The 20,925-nt window shown below is 55.0% G+C and overlaps 5 protein-coding genes and 1 long non-coding RNA gene across 9 annotated transcripts in view; 1 reads left to right on the top strand and 5 right to left on the bottom strand.

Annotated features, from left to right (window-relative positions):
- LOC122701865 (60S ribosomal protein L12-like) overlaps positions 1-20,925 on the bottom strand; it is a 144,841-nt gene that overhangs the window by 36,566 nt on the left and 87,350 nt on the right. The window lies entirely within an intron of this gene.
- Positions 3,260-4,505, bottom strand: MBLAC1 (metallo-beta-lactamase domain containing 1). Its single transcript, XM_043915265.1, has one exon. The coding sequence runs from the start codon at positions 4,345-4,347 to the stop codon at positions 3,556-3,558; it is 792 nt and encodes a 263-aa protein (XP_043771200.1). The 5' UTR covers positions 4,348-4,505; the 3' UTR covers positions 3,260-3,555.
- CNPY4 (canopy FGF signaling regulator 4) lies at positions 4,986-9,357 on the bottom strand. The gene is made up of 6 exons (XM_043915267.1): positions 9,109-9,357; positions 7,045-7,171; positions 6,850-6,946; positions 6,491-6,613; positions 5,873-5,990; positions 4,986-5,780 (listed from the first exon to the last, which is right to left on the bottom strand). The coding sequence occupies exons 1-6, from the start codon at positions 9,248-9,250 to the stop codon at positions 5,629-5,631; spliced, it is 759 nt and encodes a 252-aa protein (XP_043771202.1). The 5' UTR covers positions 9,251-9,357; the 3' UTR covers positions 4,986-5,628.
- On the bottom strand, positions 9,996-14,252 carry LOC122701870. 3 transcript variants are annotated; one of them, XR_006343137.1, is made up of 4 exons: positions 14,116-14,252; positions 13,578-13,708; positions 12,701-12,835; positions 9,996-10,124 (listed from the first exon to the last, which is right to left on the bottom strand). It is a non-coding gene; the product is annotated as an uncharacterized LOC122701870 (long non-coding RNA). The 3 variants fall into 3 exon arrangements; XR_006343138.1 differs by lacking the exon at positions 9,996-10,124 and adding an exon at positions 10,144-10,159; XR_006343136.1 differs by lacking the exon at positions 9,996-10,124 and adding an exon at positions 12,347-12,478.
- On the top strand, positions 12,304-16,986 carry TAF6 (TATA-box binding protein associated factor 6). Its single transcript, XM_043915192.1, has 14 exons — positions 12,304-12,459; positions 12,553-12,639; positions 12,762-12,915; positions 13,109-13,165; positions 13,245-13,364; positions 13,582-13,727; positions 13,808-13,885; positions 14,026-14,127; positions 14,209-14,391; positions 14,877-14,951; positions 15,079-15,204; positions 15,733-15,906; positions 16,125-16,322; positions 16,455-16,986. The coding sequence occupies exons 1-14, from the start codon at positions 12,304-12,306 to the stop codon at positions 16,833-16,835; spliced, it is 2,037 nt and encodes a 678-aa protein (XP_043771127.1). The 3' UTR covers positions 16,836-16,986.
- Positions 16,963-20,896, bottom strand: AP4M1 (adaptor related protein complex 4 subunit mu 1). Of its 2 annotated transcripts, XM_043915238.1 has the most exons (15): positions 20,698-20,895; positions 20,507-20,595; positions 20,015-20,121; positions 19,831-19,927; positions 19,620-19,730; positions 19,452-19,532; positions 19,167-19,229; positions 19,020-19,086; positions 18,856-18,909; positions 18,620-18,726; positions 18,424-18,518; positions 18,066-18,110; positions 17,792-17,842; positions 17,558-17,669; positions 16,963-17,390 (listed from the first exon to the last, which is right to left on the bottom strand). In XM_043915238.1, the coding sequence occupies exons 1-15, from the start codon at positions 20,753-20,755 to the stop codon at positions 17,169-17,171; spliced, it is 1,359 nt and encodes a 452-aa protein (XP_043771173.1). In that variant the 5' UTR covers positions 20,756-20,895; the 3' UTR covers positions 16,963-17,168. The 2 variants fall into 2 exon arrangements, with proteins under 2 accessions (XP_043771173.1, XP_043771174.1); XM_043915239.1 differs by lacking the exon at positions 17,792-17,842 and having other exon boundaries at positions 20,698-20,896.

Consider the following 20,925-nt stretch of genomic DNA (forward strand, 5'->3'; position numbering starts at 1 on the left):
GTTGGGGAATTAAGATCTCACAAGCCACATGACACAGCCAAAGGGAGAAAAAAAACCAAACAAACAGACTCACAGATACAGAGACAAAAGTAGTGGTTATCAGTGAGGGAGGTGAAGGGGGAAAGGAAAAATAGGGGTATGGGATTAAGAGAACCAAACTACTAAATATAAAATAAATAAGCAACAAGAATGTACTGCACAGCACAGAGAAATACAGCCATTTCAATAACATTAAATGGAGTACAATCTATAAAAATATTGAATCACTATGTTGTATGCCTGAAACTAATATATTACAAATTAACCAGAATTCAATTTTAAAAATTAAAAAATAAAAATAGAACCTAGAAAAACCACACACACACACACCCCCTCAAAAGAAGGGGAACTTGTTATCACCAACTAACCTATTGTGATACGTTGCAACAGAAAAAATGGCCACAAATTCCTTACGGCTCCTTCTATCATGATGAAGAGGCTATTTCCTCATGCCTGAATCTGGGCTGGCGTTATGACATGCTTTGGTCAACAGAATGTGATGTAAGTGTTGTACAGTTTCTCAGCCTAGACCTCATGTGGCCTTGCAGCTCCTGCTCCCAAGGGACACAAGGAGAGGACATTTCCAGAAATAATGACCAACACCAGGTATTACCTAACGCTAAGTGAACAATACAGAGAAAGCACTGCTAGAGTTTAAAATAAGGTTGGCAAATTCAGGGGAGGTTTTCTGTAGGAGATGAGAAAGCTGAGCCTGGGTGTTTGAGATTGGTGCAGAAGAGCGAGAGGATTAGGGCGGTGGGGAGAGAATCAAAGGCCTGTAGGAGAGGTGGATGTGGGTGTCTGGAAGGCAGCAGGCAGCCAGCCAAACTGGAGCAGAGAGTTGTTCTTGGAGAGAACTAGGCAAGAAAGTTTGGATTATTCTGTAGCCAACGTCTGCCACTGATTTGTGAGCAGAGGCAATTAATCATACAGGTCAAGTTTTCCTAAGTTTTCACAAAAAAAGTTGCAAAGAACACTCTGGGCCCAACCCCCTAATATCTTTAGCACTTCCCCCCTCTACTATCAGCCCCCGCCCCCCGACGCCTTCCTCACTGCCTGTCTCTAAGGGTTCATTTCCATCAGTGTTTGTATCCATTCAAGACTCATCTTGTAAAGAACTGAAAACACAGGACAGCTTAGGCAGGAAAGGAGTTGATTAGCCCAGGTGACTGATGAGTTAAGCAGCACATCTGGCTTCCACTGCTCTCTCTGGTCATCTAGTCTGTTTCTCTTCACTGCCCACTTCTGCCCCCTACCGTTCAGCTTCATTTTCAGTCCCTCTTTGGTGGCCCCAGCAGCAGTGGGCTCCTCCAACAAGGAGCCAAGACGACTCATCCTCCCATGTCAGTCTTGCAGGAAAGAACGAGACTTTCCCCTCTAGATCCAGCAAAACCACTAAGATTACTAAGACTTAGTAGGTGACCTGTCCATCCTGGAGACAATCGATATGGCCAAAGGGATGTGTTGCTCTGGGTGACCAGCCCTGAGTCAAGGGCAGGATACCTATGCTCCAGAAAATGATTTGAGGCTGGAACTTTTACCTGTAAAACTTCAGAACACACAGCTCTAAAAAAAAACCATCCCCTCGTTTCTCATCCTCCCATGCAGCCCTGAAGATAGTGGAATTACATACCGTGTATTAGATGTGTCCTCTGATGGCCATGGACACCACTCAGGGTATAGTGCTGCACTGGTGCACACATATAGTGCACACAGCTGGCCCCTCCACATACCAGCAGTCTCATGACAACTGGTGGCCCACGAAATTGGGGATCCGGGCCGCTGTGGCTGCACTGCTGGCCCAGGAGCCCCACACTCTGGTGGTCATCAAACTGGCCAACACAGAATACAAGTCCGTGTGTGGCAGCAACTGGAATGCCCTCCAGGTGAACTGGTTCTTCTGAACTGCCTTTGCTGACCATGTGGCCTTTGTGAACACCTGAGAAATGACCTCCAGCCTGGCCTTCCCCAACAGCAACCACCCAGGGAGGTTCATCATCCACAATGAGGTGGACTTGATCCTTTCCTTCCTCTCCCCAATCTAAACACTTCTGCCCGTGTTGGGGCTGTGTGGACAGAGGGCCCTGGTACTGGGACACAGTTATGAGGAGGACCACAGCCACAAAAGGACTTCTGGAATAAGGGCAGGTACCATCAAGTTCAACCACAATGGCTTTCAACCTAACTGTTGCCCCACTTCAACCCCTTTTCCACTCAGAATAAGAATGATTATTCTAAAACATAAATGAGACTAGGTCAACAACTTGGTCTTCTGTGTCAGTATAAAACCAAAGCTTTTGATCTCAGTACAAAATCAAAACCTCTCACCATGGTCACCAAGGCCCTACAAGATGGTGCTGCCGAACTCTGCAGGCTCATTTTTCACTGCTCTTGCCCCATGCTCTGTAACCCAACCTCAAGGTCTTCTTACTGCTCAAGTAAGTCAGGCTTGCCTTGGGCCTTTGTATCTGTGCCTGGAATGCCCCTCTCCCACATGGCCAGCTTTTTCTCATTCAGTTCTCTCATCAGGCACCACCTCCCAGAGGCTTTTCCTGACCGTCCTCCCACCCCAGCACTCTATCCCCTTCTCACCTCGCCATTTGTTCATATCACTAACCAGAACCTGAAATTATTTGGCTTACTACTATTATTGTTGACCTGTCTCCTTGAGTTTGTCTGATTGCTCACTGCTATATCCCTGAGAGCTCGAGCCATGCTTGAGATACTGCAGGTATGTTAACAAGCATTCGTTGAACAAACGAATGACAACTTAAAGTCACATGACTCCAATGATCTCTCTCTGCCCTGCACCTTCTCACAGCAAACTGCCTTCTCTGAGAAACAGGCAATGTATTGCCAAAGTGTCCCCTTGTTGCTGTTGTTGGATTATATCTGCATAATAATCACTACGGATGCTTCACTTTTAAATCATGTGTGCATGCTCAGTTGTGTCCAACTTCTTGCGACCCATGCACTGTAGCCTGCCAGTCTGCTCTCCATGGAATTTTCCAGGCAAGAATACTGGAGTGGGCTGCCATTTCCTACTCCAGGGGATCCTCCTGACCCAGGGATCCAATCCAAGTCTCCTGCATCCCCTGCACTGGCAGGCGGATTCTTTACCACTGCACCACCTGAGGCACTCACATTTACATTAGGGCAGTATGATTTTCTTTCTTTTAAAAATATCTTTTAATTGGAATATATTTGAAGGGCAGTATGGTTTTCAATGCAGTTTCTACCTTTATTTTGGAAGACTCCCAAGAACATTCTACTGTTTTACTAATGACAGCTGAGAGATGACACAGAGCCGAGGAGTCCTCGGTCCTAGTTTGGTCAGAGAAACAATGATGTAGGTGGCAGCTGGGGCAGAAGCACTCTGTCCTCGCTGGAAGACTGGCCTCCTGAAGAGACCACCCGTGACTACTTTGACACGTCATCTTGTCTCTTGGACGTTCAGTTCCTCGGTTGGGGGGTGGGAGATGGGATCACTGAAAAGGATCCAGTCAAGACTGGGTTTTATCCGTGCACAGAGGGCTCCTCTCCGTCACGAGATCTGGCTGGCTCTGTCTCTGGCGCCGAGGCTTCCCTTATCACCCTAAAAGGGGCTCCGTGACCAGGCACGACCACGTCGGCAGTGCCCAGGACCCGCTTTCGGCTGTGCTTCTGGGCCACTGGGTCTTCACTCAGCGCCTGCCACGAGCCCTCGTCCCCATCACGTTCAAACACATCGCCCACTACCATGATGGTCCCCAGGGCCGTGCCAGCCACCAGCACGCTCACGTCCCGCTGGCCACCGTGGCCGGGTGTGGCCCACACCTCGAGTCCCGGCCCCAACCGCAAAGGCCGCTCCTCACCCAGTCCGTGGGGGAGGTAACGGCCCCCGGGAAGGCAGAAGTCGTGCGAGACCAGCAGGGCCGCCCCGGGAAACAGCCCCAGGTTCCCGATGTGGTCCGAGTGTCCGTGGGTCCCCACCACCAGAGTCACGTCTCCGGGAGCCACTCCCTGACCCTCCAGGGCCCCCAGGAGCGCCTCGCGAGCCCAAGGGCCCGCGGTGTCCACGAGGATGGGGCCCCGAGCCGCCTCCTCTAGGGCGGCCTTCGCCTCGTAAGGCAGGGGCTCTCGGTGGGTGGAGGGCGGGGCCCAGGCCTGGGGCAGGACAAGGGTCACTGAGCCGTCGGCTCGCACGGCGTCGCCGACCCCCTCGGGCTCCGCGTAGCCTTGGAGCAGAACCACCACAGAGTAGGGGTCGCCGGGCACCAGCAGAGGGGTCTCCCCGGGCAGCGGCTCGGTGCGCACTAGACCGCTCATGGCCTGAGAGGGATCAGCTGAGAAGTGGGGCTGTGGGCGACTGTCCTCTCCCTTCAGGTCCCCACACTCGCTAGGCCTCCGCCGAATGGTACCTTCCAAATCTCAGTTCCTACCCCCCTCACACGCTTAAGTTGGCATCGCCCAATTGAATTTCGGCGCGAATCCGCCCGTCCCTCAGCGTCTTCGGCCACCGCCCCGCTCGCGTGTCAGGTTCTCAACCGCAACCCCGGGGGTGTCGTAGTTATTTCCTTCTCTCTAACCGGAGCCGCTGTCCACCTTGGACCTAGCTTTAGCGCCTCTCTTAAGACTTGCCTCACTTCGAAGGAAGAAGTGACACTGGAAAAGCGAGAGGGAATTTGTCTTCCGCGAGCTCCCGTAACCCAAATATGGCGGCCCCGCGCAGGAAATTTCATTCCGGCGCGTTTTCAGGCATGCGCAGACCGGGGCTACACAGACCCCACCCCCAGCCTGAAACCGGTCTCAGCCCGCCGATCCCTGCCAACCTCCTAGGCTGCAAAATTACAAAGCACCATTAACTTCCTACAGGCCGGCGGCCGACGGCCCTCTTCACCGGACGCTGCTGTTTATCGGGCAGCTATGATGCGTGCACGGCAGTTGTTTGAAATTTGGGGTCCAACTGATATTAAAAAAAAAGTTTACTAGCGTTATAGAAAATTTGGCACCTTTGATGTTACATGGTCGTCTCTCGGTGAAATTACTACGAAGTAGACCAAAGTGTCTACCCCATCTAACTTCATCTAACTTATCAGTGTTGCCCTGTCCCCATCCAGTGTCCCCTTCCCGTTCACAGATTGGTGGCATGTAGCCTCCTAGATGCCAGCGGTGTGTATAGGTTGTTCAGAATGTCCATTCTGTCTTCTCTGTTTTAAGAGTCTAAAAACAGACCTTCAAGGGGCAAAGGGACTTTGCCAGGGTCCACTGCTCCTATGCCCAGCTGACCTCTGGGTCCAGTGGGCAGTAGTGGAGATATTCAAATAACAATACGGTCACCACACACACCTGAGAAGGGGCCAAATGGCATTTAGAGGACTCATCTGCTGGGGCCGGGCTTCTATCTACTGCTTCCACCTTTCTCTCCATAGCCAGGCAATGCTACACCACCAGGATCCTGCCTGAGACCAGATGGGAGAGAAGAGCTACAAGCTGTAAGGTGGGGTCACTCACACATACACACACTCTTAAAGCTGTGGGACAAGGAGAGCTCAGACTTCAGAGGGTTCTCCATGACCCCTGTCCCTCCTGGGGGCTCAAAGGCAAGGGTCAAAGATCCTCTGGGTCATGCTGGGAGTGGACCGGTGTGTTAGTCATCTCCTCCTCTTCCTCCTCCTCCTCCTGATCTTGCTCCTCCTCTTCAGTCTTCTCTTGCCCATCTGTGATCTTCTCCTTTCCAGTCCAAGTTTCCTGTAGACATGCTAGATTGGGAAATAAAAAGTAACTTAGATATTAGTCCTGGGGGACAGAAAGGTTGTAGCCTGGCAAGAAAGGGGCCAGCTCCCACGCTTACCAGTTTCAGAAGCTGGAAGCACATGACCTTCACAGAGAAAATGCTGTAGGGGCTGCTCCTGATGGTGGAAGTACCAGTCTCCCACGACATCTTCAAACTCCTCCAGCATGGTCTCACACTGGTCAAGTGGAAGGGTCAGAAGGGTACCTGCTCTGCTGTTCTGTGCAGACCCTCCCTGCGCTTCATTCCCTGTCTCCCCACCGTACTCTGGACAGGCAGGGAGCCAGGCAGGTGAACTTGGGTTATTAGATTTGTGGTCCTCTTTCATTCAACAAACATTTATTGACATCTACCCTGCCAAGTAAGTTATTAAACTCCAAGTCTTAGTTCCTTGCCTGTAAAATGGAAAGTGGTAATAGAATCTACCATATCAGGTTGTTGTGAGGGTAAAATGAGGCAGCAGCTGGAAAGTATGTGGCCCCAAACTGGGCACACAGTAGGTACTCAATAAAAGCAGTATATATTCTTAGCCTCCATTATTACTTCTGGATATGCTCCTGGGCCCATGTCAGTCAATGGCAGAGTCCCTGCTTTGCTCAAAGATGGACCTCCCTAGGATCTAGCTCCCCTCTCAGGTTCCCTTCTCACCTCCCTGGGCAATGCAGTATTCTATCCTACCTGCTTCTTGAGGAACGTGACCTCCACGCTGGGCTCGTCCCACAACTCCAGAGGGATCCCCAGATCCACCTTCACCCCCTTCTGCACCAGGCCTTTCAGCGTCGCCATGGTCTGACTCTGCCCCTGAAAGATGGGAATTTGAGCTCAGTCCAGTCCTCTGCCCCACCTCCACCCCTTTTTGCCAGATCCACTTTGTCATCTACTGGAGATTCTGGTGAGTGCCACAGGGATGAGGCGAGTCTACCATGGGGAGGGGACACTTCAGAGCTGGGAGGAGATGGGCAGACTTCGTGAGGACCTCAGGGGAGATAGGCTGTAGTTTCTGAAAGGTGGGATCCTGCCCTAGAGAAGAGTCTGACCTTGGCGTATCTCAATGAGCCCTTGCGCTCAGCGTGAACACTGTAATCCAGGATCCGCTCACATAAATTCTCCAAGGCCTCTTCCAGCCTTGTCTCTCTGTGGGAAGAGGGGAAACAAAGACTCCCTGGATGCTGTGGGTGCTCCCAGGGCTCCTCGGAGGACTGGAAGGTGGAGGAACATCGAGAAGGACTCACGAAACGCTGTAAGGGATGTGTCTCTTCCTCTTGCCTGTGTCCAGCACCTGCCCCAGCTCCAGCACCTCTCGAGATCGGCCAGTACGACTCAGCTCTTCCTGTAGCTCCAGGCTCAGGAGTTTACATACTAGATGTCCAAGGGGATGTGAAAAATAAACAAACATACCAGCAACTCATTCCATAGATGGCAGCAGAGCCACAGTGGTTATGGGTGCAGGCCCTGGGGCCAGACTGGCAAGGCTGGAATCCTGACTCAGCCACATAGTAGCTGGGTGACAATCCTGCTGGGTCTTTGTTTCTTCACCTCTAAAATGAAGTGCCTCCATGACAGGGCTGTGGTGAGGATTAAATCAGTCTGTGTACAGCCCCTAGAATAGTGCCTGGAAGGTGGTGAGCACGGCAGAAGGGTTTGTTGTTTCCTGGAGTTATTTATTTAACTCCTTCTGGATACACAATAGCAATACAGAGAGCAACAGACCCGTGATCCCCATCCACAGGACACTGCTAGTGTCACTGGGGACAGATAAAAAGACGATGACAATATTTTGTAATGGACCCTACACTGGGGCGGGGCGGGGGCGGGGGGAAGGAGATAAAACCAAGAGACTTAATCTCACTAGGAAATGCAAAATTCCTTCAATGGTCATTCATTGACTTCCTACTAGCCTGTGATTCCCTCAAAGATGAGCATTGTGTCTCTTCCACCACTGTCTTCCCAGTACCCATGGGTCCCAAGAAAAGGAGTGGCCTATACAGAAGTGCCAAGCAAACTCACCACAGGGGCAAGTAACAAAAGTGTCTCACATATGCCTATGGCACGATGCTAGGACCAGGGAGACATAGGTGCTCTCCTTCCCTCCAATGCAGTGAGAGGTGACAGATAAGGAAGGAGGCTTCCAAAGGTGGTGACACTTAAACTGGACGTTGAAGAACCAAGTACAGAAGAGTGAGGATCATTCCCGGCAAAGGACAAAAACAAAGTGCAATGGCAGAGGAGCAGGGGGAGCAGGCGGGTTCAGTGACCCCTGAGACGGTCAGTGTGGCTGCAGCGTGGGCACGTTGGGGATGGGAGGTAGGGCATGGAAATGTAAGAAAGATGGAGGCTGGTAAGAAAGAAAGAGACTTGAAAGATGTGCCAAAAACGTTGAGTCTAATCACAGCAGGAGGCCTGAAGAGGTGTTAAAGCAGGAGGGACTCAACTGAGTCTGTGTTTAGAAAGACTGACAGGTGTATCGGGTTAAGAGGGAGAACACAAAAGAAAGGAAAGGAAAGGAGCGGTTATGACCATGTCATGAAGAACACTGATACTGAAATGCAAGGTGGAGTAAGGCAAAGGGGAATAGAATCCAGGAAGAAATTAAAGCCAGGAAGGCAACAAACTAGGGAATCAATGCGCTCGATGGCTCAGCTCTGAAGTGCCCCCTCCCAGTTGGTCCCACAGATGCAGCTACAGAAGATGCTGCTCGCTGAAAACTCCACACAGTGCACACCCTCTTCAAAGCCTCACAGTTATGGGGACCCTCTCCCAGTTGTTTGGCCACCTCTCTCTTTTATGAGCTTCAAAGCCTGATTTATTGACTCTCAAACCCTCGCAGGAGGGCGTAGGACCTATAATTTGGGAGCGTCTCTACTAGGGTGGAGCAGAGGATATCTACACGGTAATGAGCCTGACAGCCCACTCCTGCAGGCTCTTCAGATTTAGCTCTGGTCGTATGGGGGAAAACACACGCACACACAGAGAGAAGATGCTGACTGGAGTGGGCGATCGGGCCGATAGTCTCTGAACTACAATTCCCACAAGCCACTGGGGCCCAAACCAGCAAAAAAAAAAAAAAAAAAGCAGGCCCACTTCTGGATGTCTCATGGGAATTGCAGTGCCATAGTTTGGGGGTAGCGCTACGCATTCCCTCTGTTGGCCCCATTCGAATTCCACCAGGCTCCATCAGAACCTCACTCAGGTCCTCAAGGAGGTCGAGTGACCCACCCATCACGTTCCATTTGGTCTGGCCCAGACGAAGGAGGTAGGGCAGAAGGATGCGAATAGGGGCTACTCCCTTTAGATACCTTCGCATTTGCTGGGCAAGCGTTCTGTGTCATCGTCCTCCTCCTTCGGCGTCCCAGCCCAAGCACCGTACACAGTCAAAATGAAAAGCAACGTTCCCAACCGCACAGGTCCCATGACCAAGTGCCGTCCACAGCTAACCATCCCTCACTTTCAAACCAACTTCGAGCAGGCAGCGGGCCCTTTAAATCCCCAGGCGGTCGGCGGCAACTTTAATCCAACCTGGCCTGGGAGGCGCACGCGCAGTGCCGCCTCGAAAGAGGGCGGGGCCTCGCTGCGCTCTGGGCTTCCCCACCTGGTTTTGTGGCGCCTCCCGAAGGTCCTGGCCGCCGGATAGTGAAAGAATAAACTGAAGTAATTACAGCAAGAGAGTGTGCTCCTTACACGCATGCACAGAGACACCATTTTTATATCATTTCAGGCTGTGAGACTAGGGAGCTCACTCCGGCTCGGGGAAGGGGCAAGGGACCCGCTCTCGGTCTCTGCCAGGACCTGCTCCCGGAGGGGGCGGGGCCAATATGGCGCCGAGCGCCGGGTGAGCGGCGCTTTGGCGGCGGTGAGAGGGTTTTCCTGCGCTGGGCGTTCGGCTGGCGGGGGCGGGTCTGAGTGGTACCTGGGACTAGACTCTTTGAAGGGCCCGTGTGGGGACCCAGAGGAGGACGGTTGGTTGTGTCCGTGTGCGTGGGGACCCTGTGTTTGCACTGGAGGGATGTTGGGGGATGAAGTGGGCTCTCTACGCTTTCTTTCGCGCTGTACCCATTGCCTGGAGACCCTTCGACCCGCTTCCCTGCTGGGGAATGCTACACGGGATCTAGATCAAGTTAGTCTCCTGTGAAGCCTCCTTGCCGCTTCCACTGACCTGAGGTTTCCTGAGGCCGTGCCTGTTTTGTGAGCCTTTACACTGGCAGCGGGTACCGCGGGCTATTGAAGGATTAGGAGCTCGCCAGGGAACTGGGACACGACCGCCTCCTCTTTACTCGGCTCCAGGTCCAGAGTATGTGTTGAATAAATGTGTCCTCTGCAGATAAGATTTATAGAAGTGGGGGAGGAGACCTGGGATGGGTTGAGAAGAACGAAATTGTTTTTCCCTCTCCTCTTCCCGCCCCTCCATCAGGCCCACACCTGCCCCTCACCACCTTGCAGTCGGTCCTAAACACTTTTGACATTAGACTTCCTAATGCCAGCTTCAAGTGAACCACTTTCCTTTTGGCCACAAAGTAGATTCCAAGCTTGGGCCTATGTCTTGTTCGATAATAGTGGTACCGAGTCCTTAGTGAGTTTCTAATCTCTAAGCCTTACAACTTACTCATATATTCAGCAGATATTTGTTGAGTATCTAATCTGTGTGGGGACTCTGCATACATCAGTGAACATAACAAAGCTCTCCGTCCACCCAGAGAAGGGAAGGGGCGATGTGGTGAGAAGCATAAGAAGTAATACAGTATGTATCAGCAGACGTTAAATTCCATGGGAATTAAAAAAAGCAAAGTGGGGGTGGGGTGCATTATTAAACAGGATAATGGGAATAGGCAGCCTGGGGACATCTAGGGAAGAGCATTCCAGGCAGAGGGACAGAGCAAAGACCACAAAGCAAGAACATGCCTGGCATCTTGGAACAGCAAGGAGGACCGTGGGGCTGGATCATAGTGGAAGAAGGAAGGAAAGGTCAGAGACTTGATGGGGAGAGAGCAAATCATGAGGGACCTCGTAGACCGAAATAAGGATTTTGTATTTACATTGTGGCACACTGGGAGACAGTACAGGGTTTTGACCAGATAAATGACCCAATCTCATTTATATTTTGACAGAATCATTCTGGCTGCTATGTTGGGAATAGATGTAGGGAGCAAGGATGGAAGCAGGAAGACCTTGTCAGGAGGCTCTTAAGGTTCCCGGGGGATGGATAATGGTGAGCTGGCCACACAGTGGGAGCAGAGGGATCAAGTCAGATCACCTGATGGGTTTGCAGTGAGGGCTTATGTGATGAAAGAGCGTCTGGATTAATGGCGTTGCTATGAAGATGGGGAAAGCTGAGGCTGGAGCAGGTGGGGAGGGGGATGTCAGGAGTTGAGTTTAGAAGAAATTTTAAGTAGCCAATTAAATATACAAGTCTGGAGTTGGGAAGAAAGCTCTGGATGGGGGATATAAATTTACCATCCTTAGCCTGTATGCAATACTGAAGGCTGTGAGAATGGTTGAGGTCACCAAGGGAATATGTATAGCTCATAGCTATACGAGGACCAAATGCAGGGCATTCCAGCATCAGGCAGATGAGAAGAGGAAGAACCAGCCAAAGGCAATGTAAAGAGGGGCCAGTGAAGTAGGAGGAAAACCAACACCAGGAGTCACAATCCTGACTGGGGTAGGTTCAAGAGAAAGAGAGGAGTTGGGGAGGGGCGGGACGAGAACCTCTACAGTAACAGGTAGGAAGACAGAGCACGTGGGTGCCAACGATGCTCAGCAGGTGGACATAGTGATGGGAACCTGGGGAGGTCTCTTCTGATGGCCAAAAATCAGGGAGGAGAAGAGATGACAGGTGAGATGGAACCTGAGTCCACTGAGCTCTGACCATCAGCAGCATCAAGGGCCCATCTGAAGTTTGTGGCCATGAATTTAAAGTGCAAATTGGTCAAAATGGCTTGTGTATTTTCTCATCACATTCAGTGGTAGGGGCACATAGGCTCAGACAGGACGAGTTGTATTTAACCAATATTTTATATTTGTCAAGTATGAATAATGATGCAAGAAGGGACAAGAGACATGAAGGTAGGCACGTCAACCACCGGAGGAAAAAAAGACACTTTGCACATTTTACAGAGAAGAAACCCAAAGCCGGGAGCATTTAAGTAGCTTGCCCAGACAACACTTCTAAGTAGTGCTGGAGCTGGGATTTAAACAGAACTGAGATCGTTCCACTGTGCCTGGCGTAGAAGCAGAGCTCAATAAATTGCATCCAGTTGGGTCCAAGTCCTACCTCCTGTTCAGTGAGTGCCGCTCATGTGAGGATGGACAGAAGACATCCCCCAGCTCCTCCCCCTCACACTCCACCGTTCTCCCCTCGGGGCGGCCTGTCCTGACAGATAGCCCCTCTTTAGGTCTCACTCTCAGGTTCCTGTCACCCCCCTCCCCAGGGTCTCCATCTCTCCCTCTCCGCCCCGGGGCATCATCCTTCCGGGGAGGGGAGGAGGGGCTCCAGGATGGCTGAGGAGAAGAAGCTGAAGCTGAGCAACACCGTGCTGCCCTCGGAGTCCATGAAGGTGGTGGCCGAGTCCATGGGCATCGCTCAGATTCAGGAGGAGACCTGCCAGCTGCTGACGGACGAGGTCAGCTACCGCATCAAGGAGATCGCGCAGGTACCCTGGTCTTCCTGCACTGCACAGAGACTGTGCCCAGGCCACCTTCCCCAGGGTCTCGGGCTGACATCTGTCCTCCCACCCCCCACCCAGGATGCCTTGAAGTTCATGCACATGGGGAAGCGGCAGAAACTAACCACCAGTGACATTGACTACGCTCTGAAGCTAAAGAACGTCGAGGTGACAGGGACGCACAGGACGTAGGGGCTGGGTGCCGAGACCTGCCAGTCGCTGCACTGACCTCCGCCCAGCCTGCGCGGGCTCCCTTCTCATCCAGGGTCTCTCTCTCCCTCCTGTTGTAGCCACTGTATGGCTTCCACGCTCAGGAATTCATTCCTTTCCGTTTTGCCTCTGGTGGCGGCCGGGAGCTTTACTTCTACGAGGAGAAGGAGGTTGACCTGAGCGACATCATCAATACCCCTCTGCCCCGGGTGCCCCTGGACGTCTGCCTCAAAGGTCGGGGGAGGGGAGAACAGGGCAGGGAGGAGGGAAAGGGCCCTGTGTGGGTGTGAGGAAGGGCACTAGTGAAGGAGCCCTCCTCCTGAGACCCCTAGTGGGGAACACGAAGGAGAACCCACATCCCTTCGTGTGGAGTGACTTCCTGGTGTCGCCACCCCGTGGTTCACCTGGACACCTTTCTTCCTCGCAGCTCACTGGTTGAGCATCGAAGGCTGCCAGCCGGCGATTCCAGAGAACCCACCCCCAGGTAACCTCCATGCCCAGCGCCCACCCTTTCCCCTCCTCCCTCCACATCTCCTTCCCTGACTGCTTTCCTTTCCCACCAGCTCCCAAGGAGCAGCAGAAGGCTGAGGCCACAGAACCCCTGAAGTCAGCCAAGCCAGGTCAGGAGGAAGACGGCCCCTTGAAAGGCAAAGGTCAGGGGGCAGCTCCAGCTGACGGCAAAGGTCAGTACCGCTGGGCCAGGCCTCTTGCCCCAAAGCCAGATGGTCATGTGGGTGAGGTGGGTGAGGTCAGGGCAGAGGGCGTGAGCTCTGGCCAGAGCCCCAGAAAGGGCCAAGAAGCCGGTCTCCCTGGGTAGGGGAGGTGAGGCTAGAGGTTTGCCTGGTGCCCAGGCCTCCTCAGGAGCTTTCCTGCCTAAACCTGGCTCCCCTACTCACACAGGGAAAGAGAAGAAGGCGCCACCCCTGCTGGAGGGGGCGCCTCTGCGACTGAAGCCCCGAAGCATCCACGAGCTGTCAGTGGAGCAGCAGCTGTACTACAAGGAGATCACTGAGGCCTGCGTGGGCTCCTGCGAGGCCAAGAGAGCGGTGAGGCCCCGCTGCACCCTGCCTTCCCTCCTCCTCGGCCCGGGGTCGCCCCGCTTCACTTGCTCCCCTCCCTCCCACAGGAGGCTCTGCAGAGCATCGCCACGGACCCGGGTCTCTACCAAATGCTGCCACGCTTCAGCACGTTCATCTCCGAGGGGGTGAGAGGCCACGGGAGGGCGGGGTGGGGTTCCCGGACCGGCGGACCGGGGGACCGGCGGACCGGCTGGCCGGCGGGTGGGAGGCAGGGGTGGCTCATGGAGGGTTCCCGCTGCCCATCCCTGCTCCCTCCCCACCCCAGGTGCGAGTGAACGTGGTGCAGAACAACCTGGCCCTGCTCATCTACCTGATGCGCATGGTGAAGGCACTGATGGACAACCCTACTCTGTACCTAGAGAAATACGTGAGTGGACCTGTCGGCCCACCCCTCGTCCAGGCTCGGGGACCGTCTGTCACAGTGAGCTGACGCGGGCTTCTCCTGCAGGTGCACGAGCTGATTCCGGCTGTGATGACCTGCATCGTCAGCAGGCAGCTGTGCCTACGGCCAGACGTGGACAATCACTGGGCGCTCCGGGACTTCGCTGCCCGCCTGGTGGCCCAGATCTGCAAGCACTTCAGCACAACCACAAACAACATCCAGTCCCGCATCACCAAGACCTTCACCAAGGTGAGCCCTTTCCATCACTAGCTGGGTTGTCACGGGAACAGTGAGCACCACGCCCAAGCCAGTGTGGCTTCAGGAAGTGACACTGAAAACCAGCGACAGAGAGGGGCGGACTGGACCTGGGCCAAATCCAGTGTCTTTTTCTAACTGTGTGATTCCACTTTAAAGTTCAAAAACAAAAACTAATCTCTGCGGGACTTCCCTGGTGGCCCAGTGGTTAAGACTCTGTGCTTCCAATGCAGAGGGTGAGGGTTCGATCCCTGGTCAGGGAACTAAGATCCCACATGCTGCACAGTGCTGCCAAAGAATTAAAACAAACTAATCTCTGACAGAGGTCAGAATAGCAGCTACTATCAGGAAGAGAGGGTGGTCGGGAAAGAGCTCTTGTGTCTTAATGACTTATAAGGAAATGTGTGTATGAGACTCGAGTCCTTACCAGTTAGCTTTTCACACCCCTTCATTTGGGTTTATTTTCCATCCCCTTACAGAGTTGGGTGGACGAGAAGACCCCGTGGACAACGCGCTACGGCTCCATCGCAGGCCTGGCAGAGCTGGGACACGATGTTAGGCCCTGGGAGGGGAGCACTGGGAAGGGGAGGGATTGGGAGGTCAGAGTGGAAAACAGCCTCCCGACCTGGGAGACCCTGTGGTGACCCCTGGACCCCGGCTTCTCCCTTCCTTTTCCTATAGGTGATTAAGACACTGATTCTGCCTCGGCTGCAGCAGGAGGGGGAGCGGATCCGAGGGGTTCTGGATGGCCCAGTGCTGAGCAACATTGACCGCATCGGGGCTGACCATGTGCAGAGCCTCCTCCTGGTGACAGAGCCCCTCCCTCCCCCTTCTTCCCACTGATGCCCCCTCTGCCCCCGCCACACACACACACACACACACACACACGACAGTGTTTAGCAAAGCATAGAGCGTCTTCCATTCACTTATCCCGTCTTCACCTCATATGCAGAGCACACCTCAGAGTCCAGTATTGTTACATAGCTGGAAAGACCAAGGCACTGAGTAAGAAATAAGGAGTGTGACGCAGCCTGTGACTTTCAAGCCTGACCTGCCCCTGATGCTTCTGCAAGGCACATGCCCTATGGACCAGCTGGCCCTTAGATGTGACCAGTGTGATCATGCAGTGAGCTGTCCGCTCAACCAGCTGGTGCCTGTGCTCTCTACAAGGAAAAACCACCGCATTCCTTACACATTGATAAGCCAGCGAGTGCAGCCTGGCCTCTGGCAGGCACACACTGAAACAATGGATGACCTCCGTCACCCCTTCCCCATCCCGATTCTCAGCGTCCCGGCCCTCCCTCGACCTGGCGGTTCTTTGCCTTGTCTCTGCAGAAACACTGTGCCCCTGTCCTGGCAAAGCTGCGCCCGCCACCCGACAATCAGGACGCCTACCGGGCAGAATTTGGGTCCCTGGGGCCCCTCCTCTGCTCCCACGTGGTCAAGGCCCGGGCTCAGGCCGCCCTGCAGGCTCAGCAGGTCAACAGGACCACCCTGACCATCACTCAGGTCACCGCAGGGCAGGGAAGAAGGGGGATCGAGTGCAGAGAAGGGGAGGGTGAAGGGAAAAAACTCGGGGTGTGGTCCCATCCCAGTGGGGCTCGCAGACACTGCACGCCGGGGTGCGCACCCTGACTTCTGTGAAACACGGGACCCCAAGTCAGCCGTCGTGGGGGAGCTGGTGAACGCAGATGGTGACGTTTTCTTCCTGCTGCTGCTTTCTACAGCCCCGGCCCACGCTGACCCTCTCACAGGCCCCCCAGCCTGGCCCCCGGACCCCCGGCTTGCTGAAGGTCCCCGGCTCCATCGCATTGCCCGTCCAGACGCTGGTGTCTGCGCGAGCTGCCGCCCCGCCACAGCCATCCCCGCCACCAACCAAGTTCATCGTCATGTCCTCGTCCTCCACCGCCTCATCCACCCAGCAGGTACCCCACGTGGTCCCAGGGATGCTGGGGCCTGTGTCACATCTCACTGTGTGGTGGGAGCCTGGGAGGCATCCCCCAGCCTGGGGTGTGGGGTGGGTGCAGGCCAGCAGCACTGCCTTCCTTCCGGCCCAGGTCCTGTCCCTCAGCACCTCGGCCCCGGGCTCCGGCTCCACCACGACCTCTCCCGTCACCACCACCGTCCCCAGCGTGCAGCCCATCGTCAAGCTGGTCTCCACCGCCACCACCACGCCCCCTAGCACCGCCCCCTCGGGTCCGGGCAGCGTCCAGAAATACATCGTGGTCTCTCTGCCACCCACTGGGGAGGGCAAAGGAGGCCCCACATCCCATCCTTCTCCTGCCCCTACCCCATCCTCAGCCCCCTCCCCGCTTGGGGGCAGTGCCCTCTGTGGGGGGAAACCGGAAGCTGGGGAGAGCCCCCCTCCTGCTCCAGGGACTCCAAAGGCTAATGGCTCGCAGCCCCCCGGGGCTGGCTCCCCTCCGCCCGCACCCTGATGCTGACCCTCTCCCTGGATTCTCCCTCTCTCTCCCACACACACAGACACACACATACTGGGTGGAAGGGGGTAGTAGCCAGCTTCCCCCATGTGACTTTCTCTTTAGATATTGTACAGCCAGTTGCTCAGAATAAAAGTTTGATTTTTAAGTTGTGATCCACCTCAGTCCTCCCTGGGTCAGGTCCCACAGGAGGGTCTAACTTGTCGAGCTCACTGGTCTCGAGGACTCAGGACTCTTCTAGCCCCAGGCCAGGACACTAGGAGAGAAAACACTGTCCTTCTGCGATGCCCTGACTGCCACCTCTGCCTCCCATGCCCTCGTTTGGGAGCTTCAGATCCGAATGACGTAAGCGTCGCTGTGGCTTAGGTGTCGCACCCACTTGTGTGGGCTGGCGCTGCCGCAGGGTCTGAACGCCAGCCTGAGAAAGCGGACCTGGAGGCCGGAGCACGTGTGCCGGGGAAGCTCGAAGGAGAGGCTGGCAGGGCCCAGCCCCAGGGGAGCCGAGGCGGAGGGGCCTTGGCCGGGAGGCCCAGGAAGGCCCGGGACGTCCATCTGTGAAGAGCAGAGGCAGGGAGGGGTGCTGAAGGCCCCAAGAGGAGGGAGGGCAAGAGAGCCAAGGGGCCAGGAAGCTGACTACACAGACCCCCTGCGTGAGAAGGCACGGGTCAGGGCTGGTGGTGGAGGGAGGGGCAGGGCCTTGGAGAATCAGCAGCTGGTACCTGGAAGAGGCCTGAGAGCTGAGAGCCTCCTTGCACCCGAGGCAGGTCCCAGTGAAGGGCTCCCTCCGCCAGTTCTGCCTTCTGCTCTGGGCTGCTCAGCTCCTGAGACAGGCTGGAGTAGGGAGAGGAAAGGGCTGGGGTCAGCCCCTGCCCCACAGCTCCCACCCCAGCGCTGTCTGTTGTCCTGAGAAGCTAGTGAGACTGCCCACAGGCCTGCAGTGCACACGCGCTCACCTGACCACCCCTCGAGGCAGGGGAAGGTGCAGCCTGACGTTGAGAGCCTGGCTGCAAGGGAGAAGGGAGCAGTCAGTCCCGGGAAGGCTGCATCCCATCTTCATTAATGTCACCACCAAACCTGCGCACAAGCGCCCCCCACCCCCTTCCCCAACTCCAGAGGCTCTCCCCTGGATTCTGAGGCTGCTGGCGGCACCTGGGGTGAAAAGAGCAGGCATCTGGGCCTTGTCTCCTACCCTCCACAGCTGGACCAGGCTGGGCTACCCTCACTCACCTCTTTGGGGGCAGGTCACAACGTAACTTCAAATAAACCTGGAGCCTGTGTGAGAGGGTACAATGCTGTTACTCAGGCCCCATCCCACTGGCAGGCCCCTATGTGCGGCTGTGGCTTTTGCCTCAAGACAGAGAAGAGCTGAGATCCACCCAACTCCACGAGCCACGCCAGGCACGGAGCTGGGTCTGCCTGTGGGCAGGGTGCCTATTCTAACTTGGAGCCAATGTCAGCACCACCACCACTCCTGAGAGTCAACCTGGGAATTACACATATACATACAAATATACGTGTACACACACATACGTACATACATTGGCTTGGGCTCCAGAAAAATTCTAGAACAGGGAAATGGTCTCACCTGCCTGAGCCTCGGTCCCACTGCACAGAGGGAAAGAGCCGGAAGGGGAGCGGGGAGGGGAGGTCATCTGAGAGTTGGTACCTCATCACAGTCAGCTGAGACCAGAGAAGAAGGGAGGTGAGTTTGGTCTCCTTACACCTGAATGGCCTCCCTCCCCCTCAAGATACAGAATGTGCTAGGCCAGCCCGGTCCTGACCTCACCCTGAGGGGGCTGCAGACGGAGGATCCGATGAGATTCAAACTCATCCAGGTACACTGAGCTGTGAAAGGAGACCTCATCCACCCGAATTCCCGGCCCATAGCCTGGAAAGAGAGAAAGACCCCCTCTGCTGACCTGTATTTTGGGAGGGGGTGGGGATCCGTCTAACCTCTCCAGATGAAACCTGGGACAAAGACCTCTACCTAGAAGAAAAAGACCCGCTTTCTCCTTACCTCTCAGTTCGGACTTCCCCACACAAAACTCCTCGGTCAAGCCGATGCGCATCTCTGTCAGAGGAAAGAGTATCAGAAGAAGCCATCATGCCACCATACCACCATACCCGCCACCAAGGAGCCATTCCTACACCCGAACCCGGCCCAGCCCACACGCTGCTCACCTGAGCCGCTGGGCAGAAAGCTCTTGAGCCGGATCTCTCCCTGCACATCCACCTTGAGCAGCGAGCCCTGAGAGCAGCGGGAGGTCAATACCCAGCGATTCCCACATGCCACCATCCTCAGCCGCAGGGCTGGGGGCCCAAACTTACATTAGAGGCTATCAGTACGGATAATCTCTCGACTACGTCCAAAAACACTTCGTTCTTTTGACTCTAAGGAAAGAAAGGGGGTCTCGTGGTTGGAGGTTGGTCAGTCTGTCTCCTAATGTGGACAGGCAGAAAGGACAGAACAGTGGAGGCTGGGGCCCCAGGATGGGGGCACAGGGCTAAGAAAAGGGATCCTCCATATCTAGAGAAGGGGAAAAGATATGCCGGGATCTTGGACTCTGGGGGCTCAAAAACCAGAGGATGTGAACCCATCAGCCCCTCCCTCACCTGGTCAGAGCGGCTGGACAGGACAGGCCGGCTGGCTGCACTGCTGGGGGCCACTTTGCTCTGTTGTGTCTCGGCCCCAAACTGAAAGCACCCAAATCAATCAATCCTCACGACTGATGCTTCCCACTAACCCTCCTCAATCCTGGCCTCCTCTGTCCCCGGACTGACCAAGCCAACGCTGCTGAGATCAAAGAGGCTGAAGGGTTTGCTGACCACAGCCTCTGTCTGGATGAAGTTCCTCAGCACCTCCGTGGATGTGGTCTGTACGTAGCCATAGTCCTAGGGGCAGAAGAAGGACACTTTTTGGGTAGTCGGTTGGGGGAAGGGGTGAAAATGAATGCTGTATCTTCAGGGAACCGGGGACAGGGAGGAACCTCACCAGCACTTCATCCAGGAGTTCGTAGACCAGAGCCACGTTGCGAGAGATGGTCGCCTCCCCTAGGGAGCCACAGTAGTCACCCAGGAGAGTGGCCAGCCTGCGAAAACCCAGACAGAGGGTGCATAACAACTCCTCTCTGACACCCTGACCCCTGCGCCCGGGTGGTCAGCCCTGCCCTCCTCACCGGGAGAGCAGCTCCAGGAGGCTGAAGGGAGAAATGTTTTCTGAAGTAGTGGCCACCAAGTAGAGACCGCTGTGTCTGATGTGAATGAAGTGCCGGTCATCGTGGTGCTGAGGCAGAGGCAAGGAGAAAAGCGTGAGGAAGAGAGCTGCAGTGATTCCCGGCCATGAGACTGAGGCTGCCATCCTGATTTCCCTACTTACTAGCAGCGTGATTTTAGGCCACATACGAAACCTCCCCAAGGCCCAGCTTCCTAACGTGTAAATGAAGTTAATAACAGTACCTACTCCAAAGTGGCTGAGAATGAGACGTGTGAAGAGCTGTGCCTAACTCGGTTAGCGATCAGTAAACCGCCATTAATATTATTTAGAGGAATGTACCCCACCCCCCCCACCCCCAGTATCTCTTACAGAAAGTCCCGGGAGGAGGCGCCTCCCAACCCCAGACCACCAACCGCATACCCACCACCCCACCCCCACTCCCGCCAGTGGTTACCATGACAACCGGAGACTCGTCTCCAGGCAGTCCCGTCAGCTTCCGGTAGAAGAGCTCGGCCACATCCCGGCCGCCGCTGTCTCCGCGGACTGACCGAGTGGAAGGAAAGCTAAGGATATGGCGACACTCGCTGGCACTGGGGCCCTAGTCCCACTCAGCCCTTCTCCCCCCGCCCCTCTGGCCAAGGATACAGTCCTTGTAGATGAGCGGGTCCCCCTTGGAGGACAGAATGAAGAACTGGGAAATCATGGCCGTTCTGGAGAATAGACTAGGAGACAGAAAACGTTGGGCCTGCCCCGCCCTGCGGCCCTGGAACAAAAGGACGCGAGAAGGCTGGCCCTTTAAGAGCGATTCTCCTCCGACCGCGGGAAACCCGGCGCGTGCCCCGCCTTGCCCAGCTTTTCCCTCTAAACACCCGC

The sequence above is a fragment of the Cervus elaphus genome, chromosome 10, assembly GCF_910594005.1.
Source record: "Cervus elaphus chromosome 10, mCerEla1.1, whole genome shotgun sequence".
Lineage (NCBI taxonomy): Eukaryota > Metazoa > Chordata > Mammalia > Artiodactyla > Cervidae > Cervus > Cervus elaphus.

Bases quoted from the DNA above. Each gene is read 5' to 3' on its own strand.
- MBLAC1 (XM_043915265.1), bottom strand. From the start codon at position 4,347: ATGAGCGGTCTAGTGCGCACCGAGCCGCTGCCCGGGGAGACCCCTCTG.
- CNPY4 (XM_043915267.1), bottom strand. From the start codon at position 9,250: ATGGTTAGCTGTGGACGGCACTTGGTCATGGGACCTGTGCGGTTGGGA. The intron at 7,172-9,108 runs GTATCTAAAGGG...TTGGACATCTAG, and splicing joins CTTGCCCAGCAAATGCGAAG to TATGTAAACTCCTGAGCCTG. The intron at 6,947-7,044 runs GTGAGTCCTTCT...CTCTTCCCACAG, and splicing joins CACATCCCTTACAGCGTTTC to AGAGACAAGGCTGGAAGAGG.
- TAF6 (XM_043915192.1), top strand. From the start codon at position 12,304: ATGGCTGAGGAGAAGAAGCTGAAGCTGAGCAACACCGTGCTGCCCTCG. The intron at 12,460-12,552 runs GTACCCTGGTCT...CCCCCCACCCAG, and splicing joins GCATCAAGGAGATCGCGCAG to GATGCCTTGAAGTTCATGCA. The intron at 15,907-16,124 runs GTCACCGCAGGG...TGCTTTCTACAG, and splicing joins CCACCCTGACCATCACTCAG to CCCCGGCCCACGCTGACCCT.
- AP4M1 (XM_043915238.1), bottom strand. From the start codon at position 20,755: ATGATTTCCCAGTTCTTCATTCTGTCCTCCAAGGGGGACCCGCTCATC. The intron at 18,727-18,855 runs GTAAGGAGAAAG...CTCTCTTTCCAG, and splicing joins GGGGAAGTCCGAACTGAGAG to GCTATGGGCCGGGAATTCGG. The intron at 17,843-18,065 runs GTGAGTGAGGGT...TCTCCCTTGCAG, and splicing joins TGTGACCTGCCCCCAAAGAG to CCAGGCTCTCAACGTCAGGC.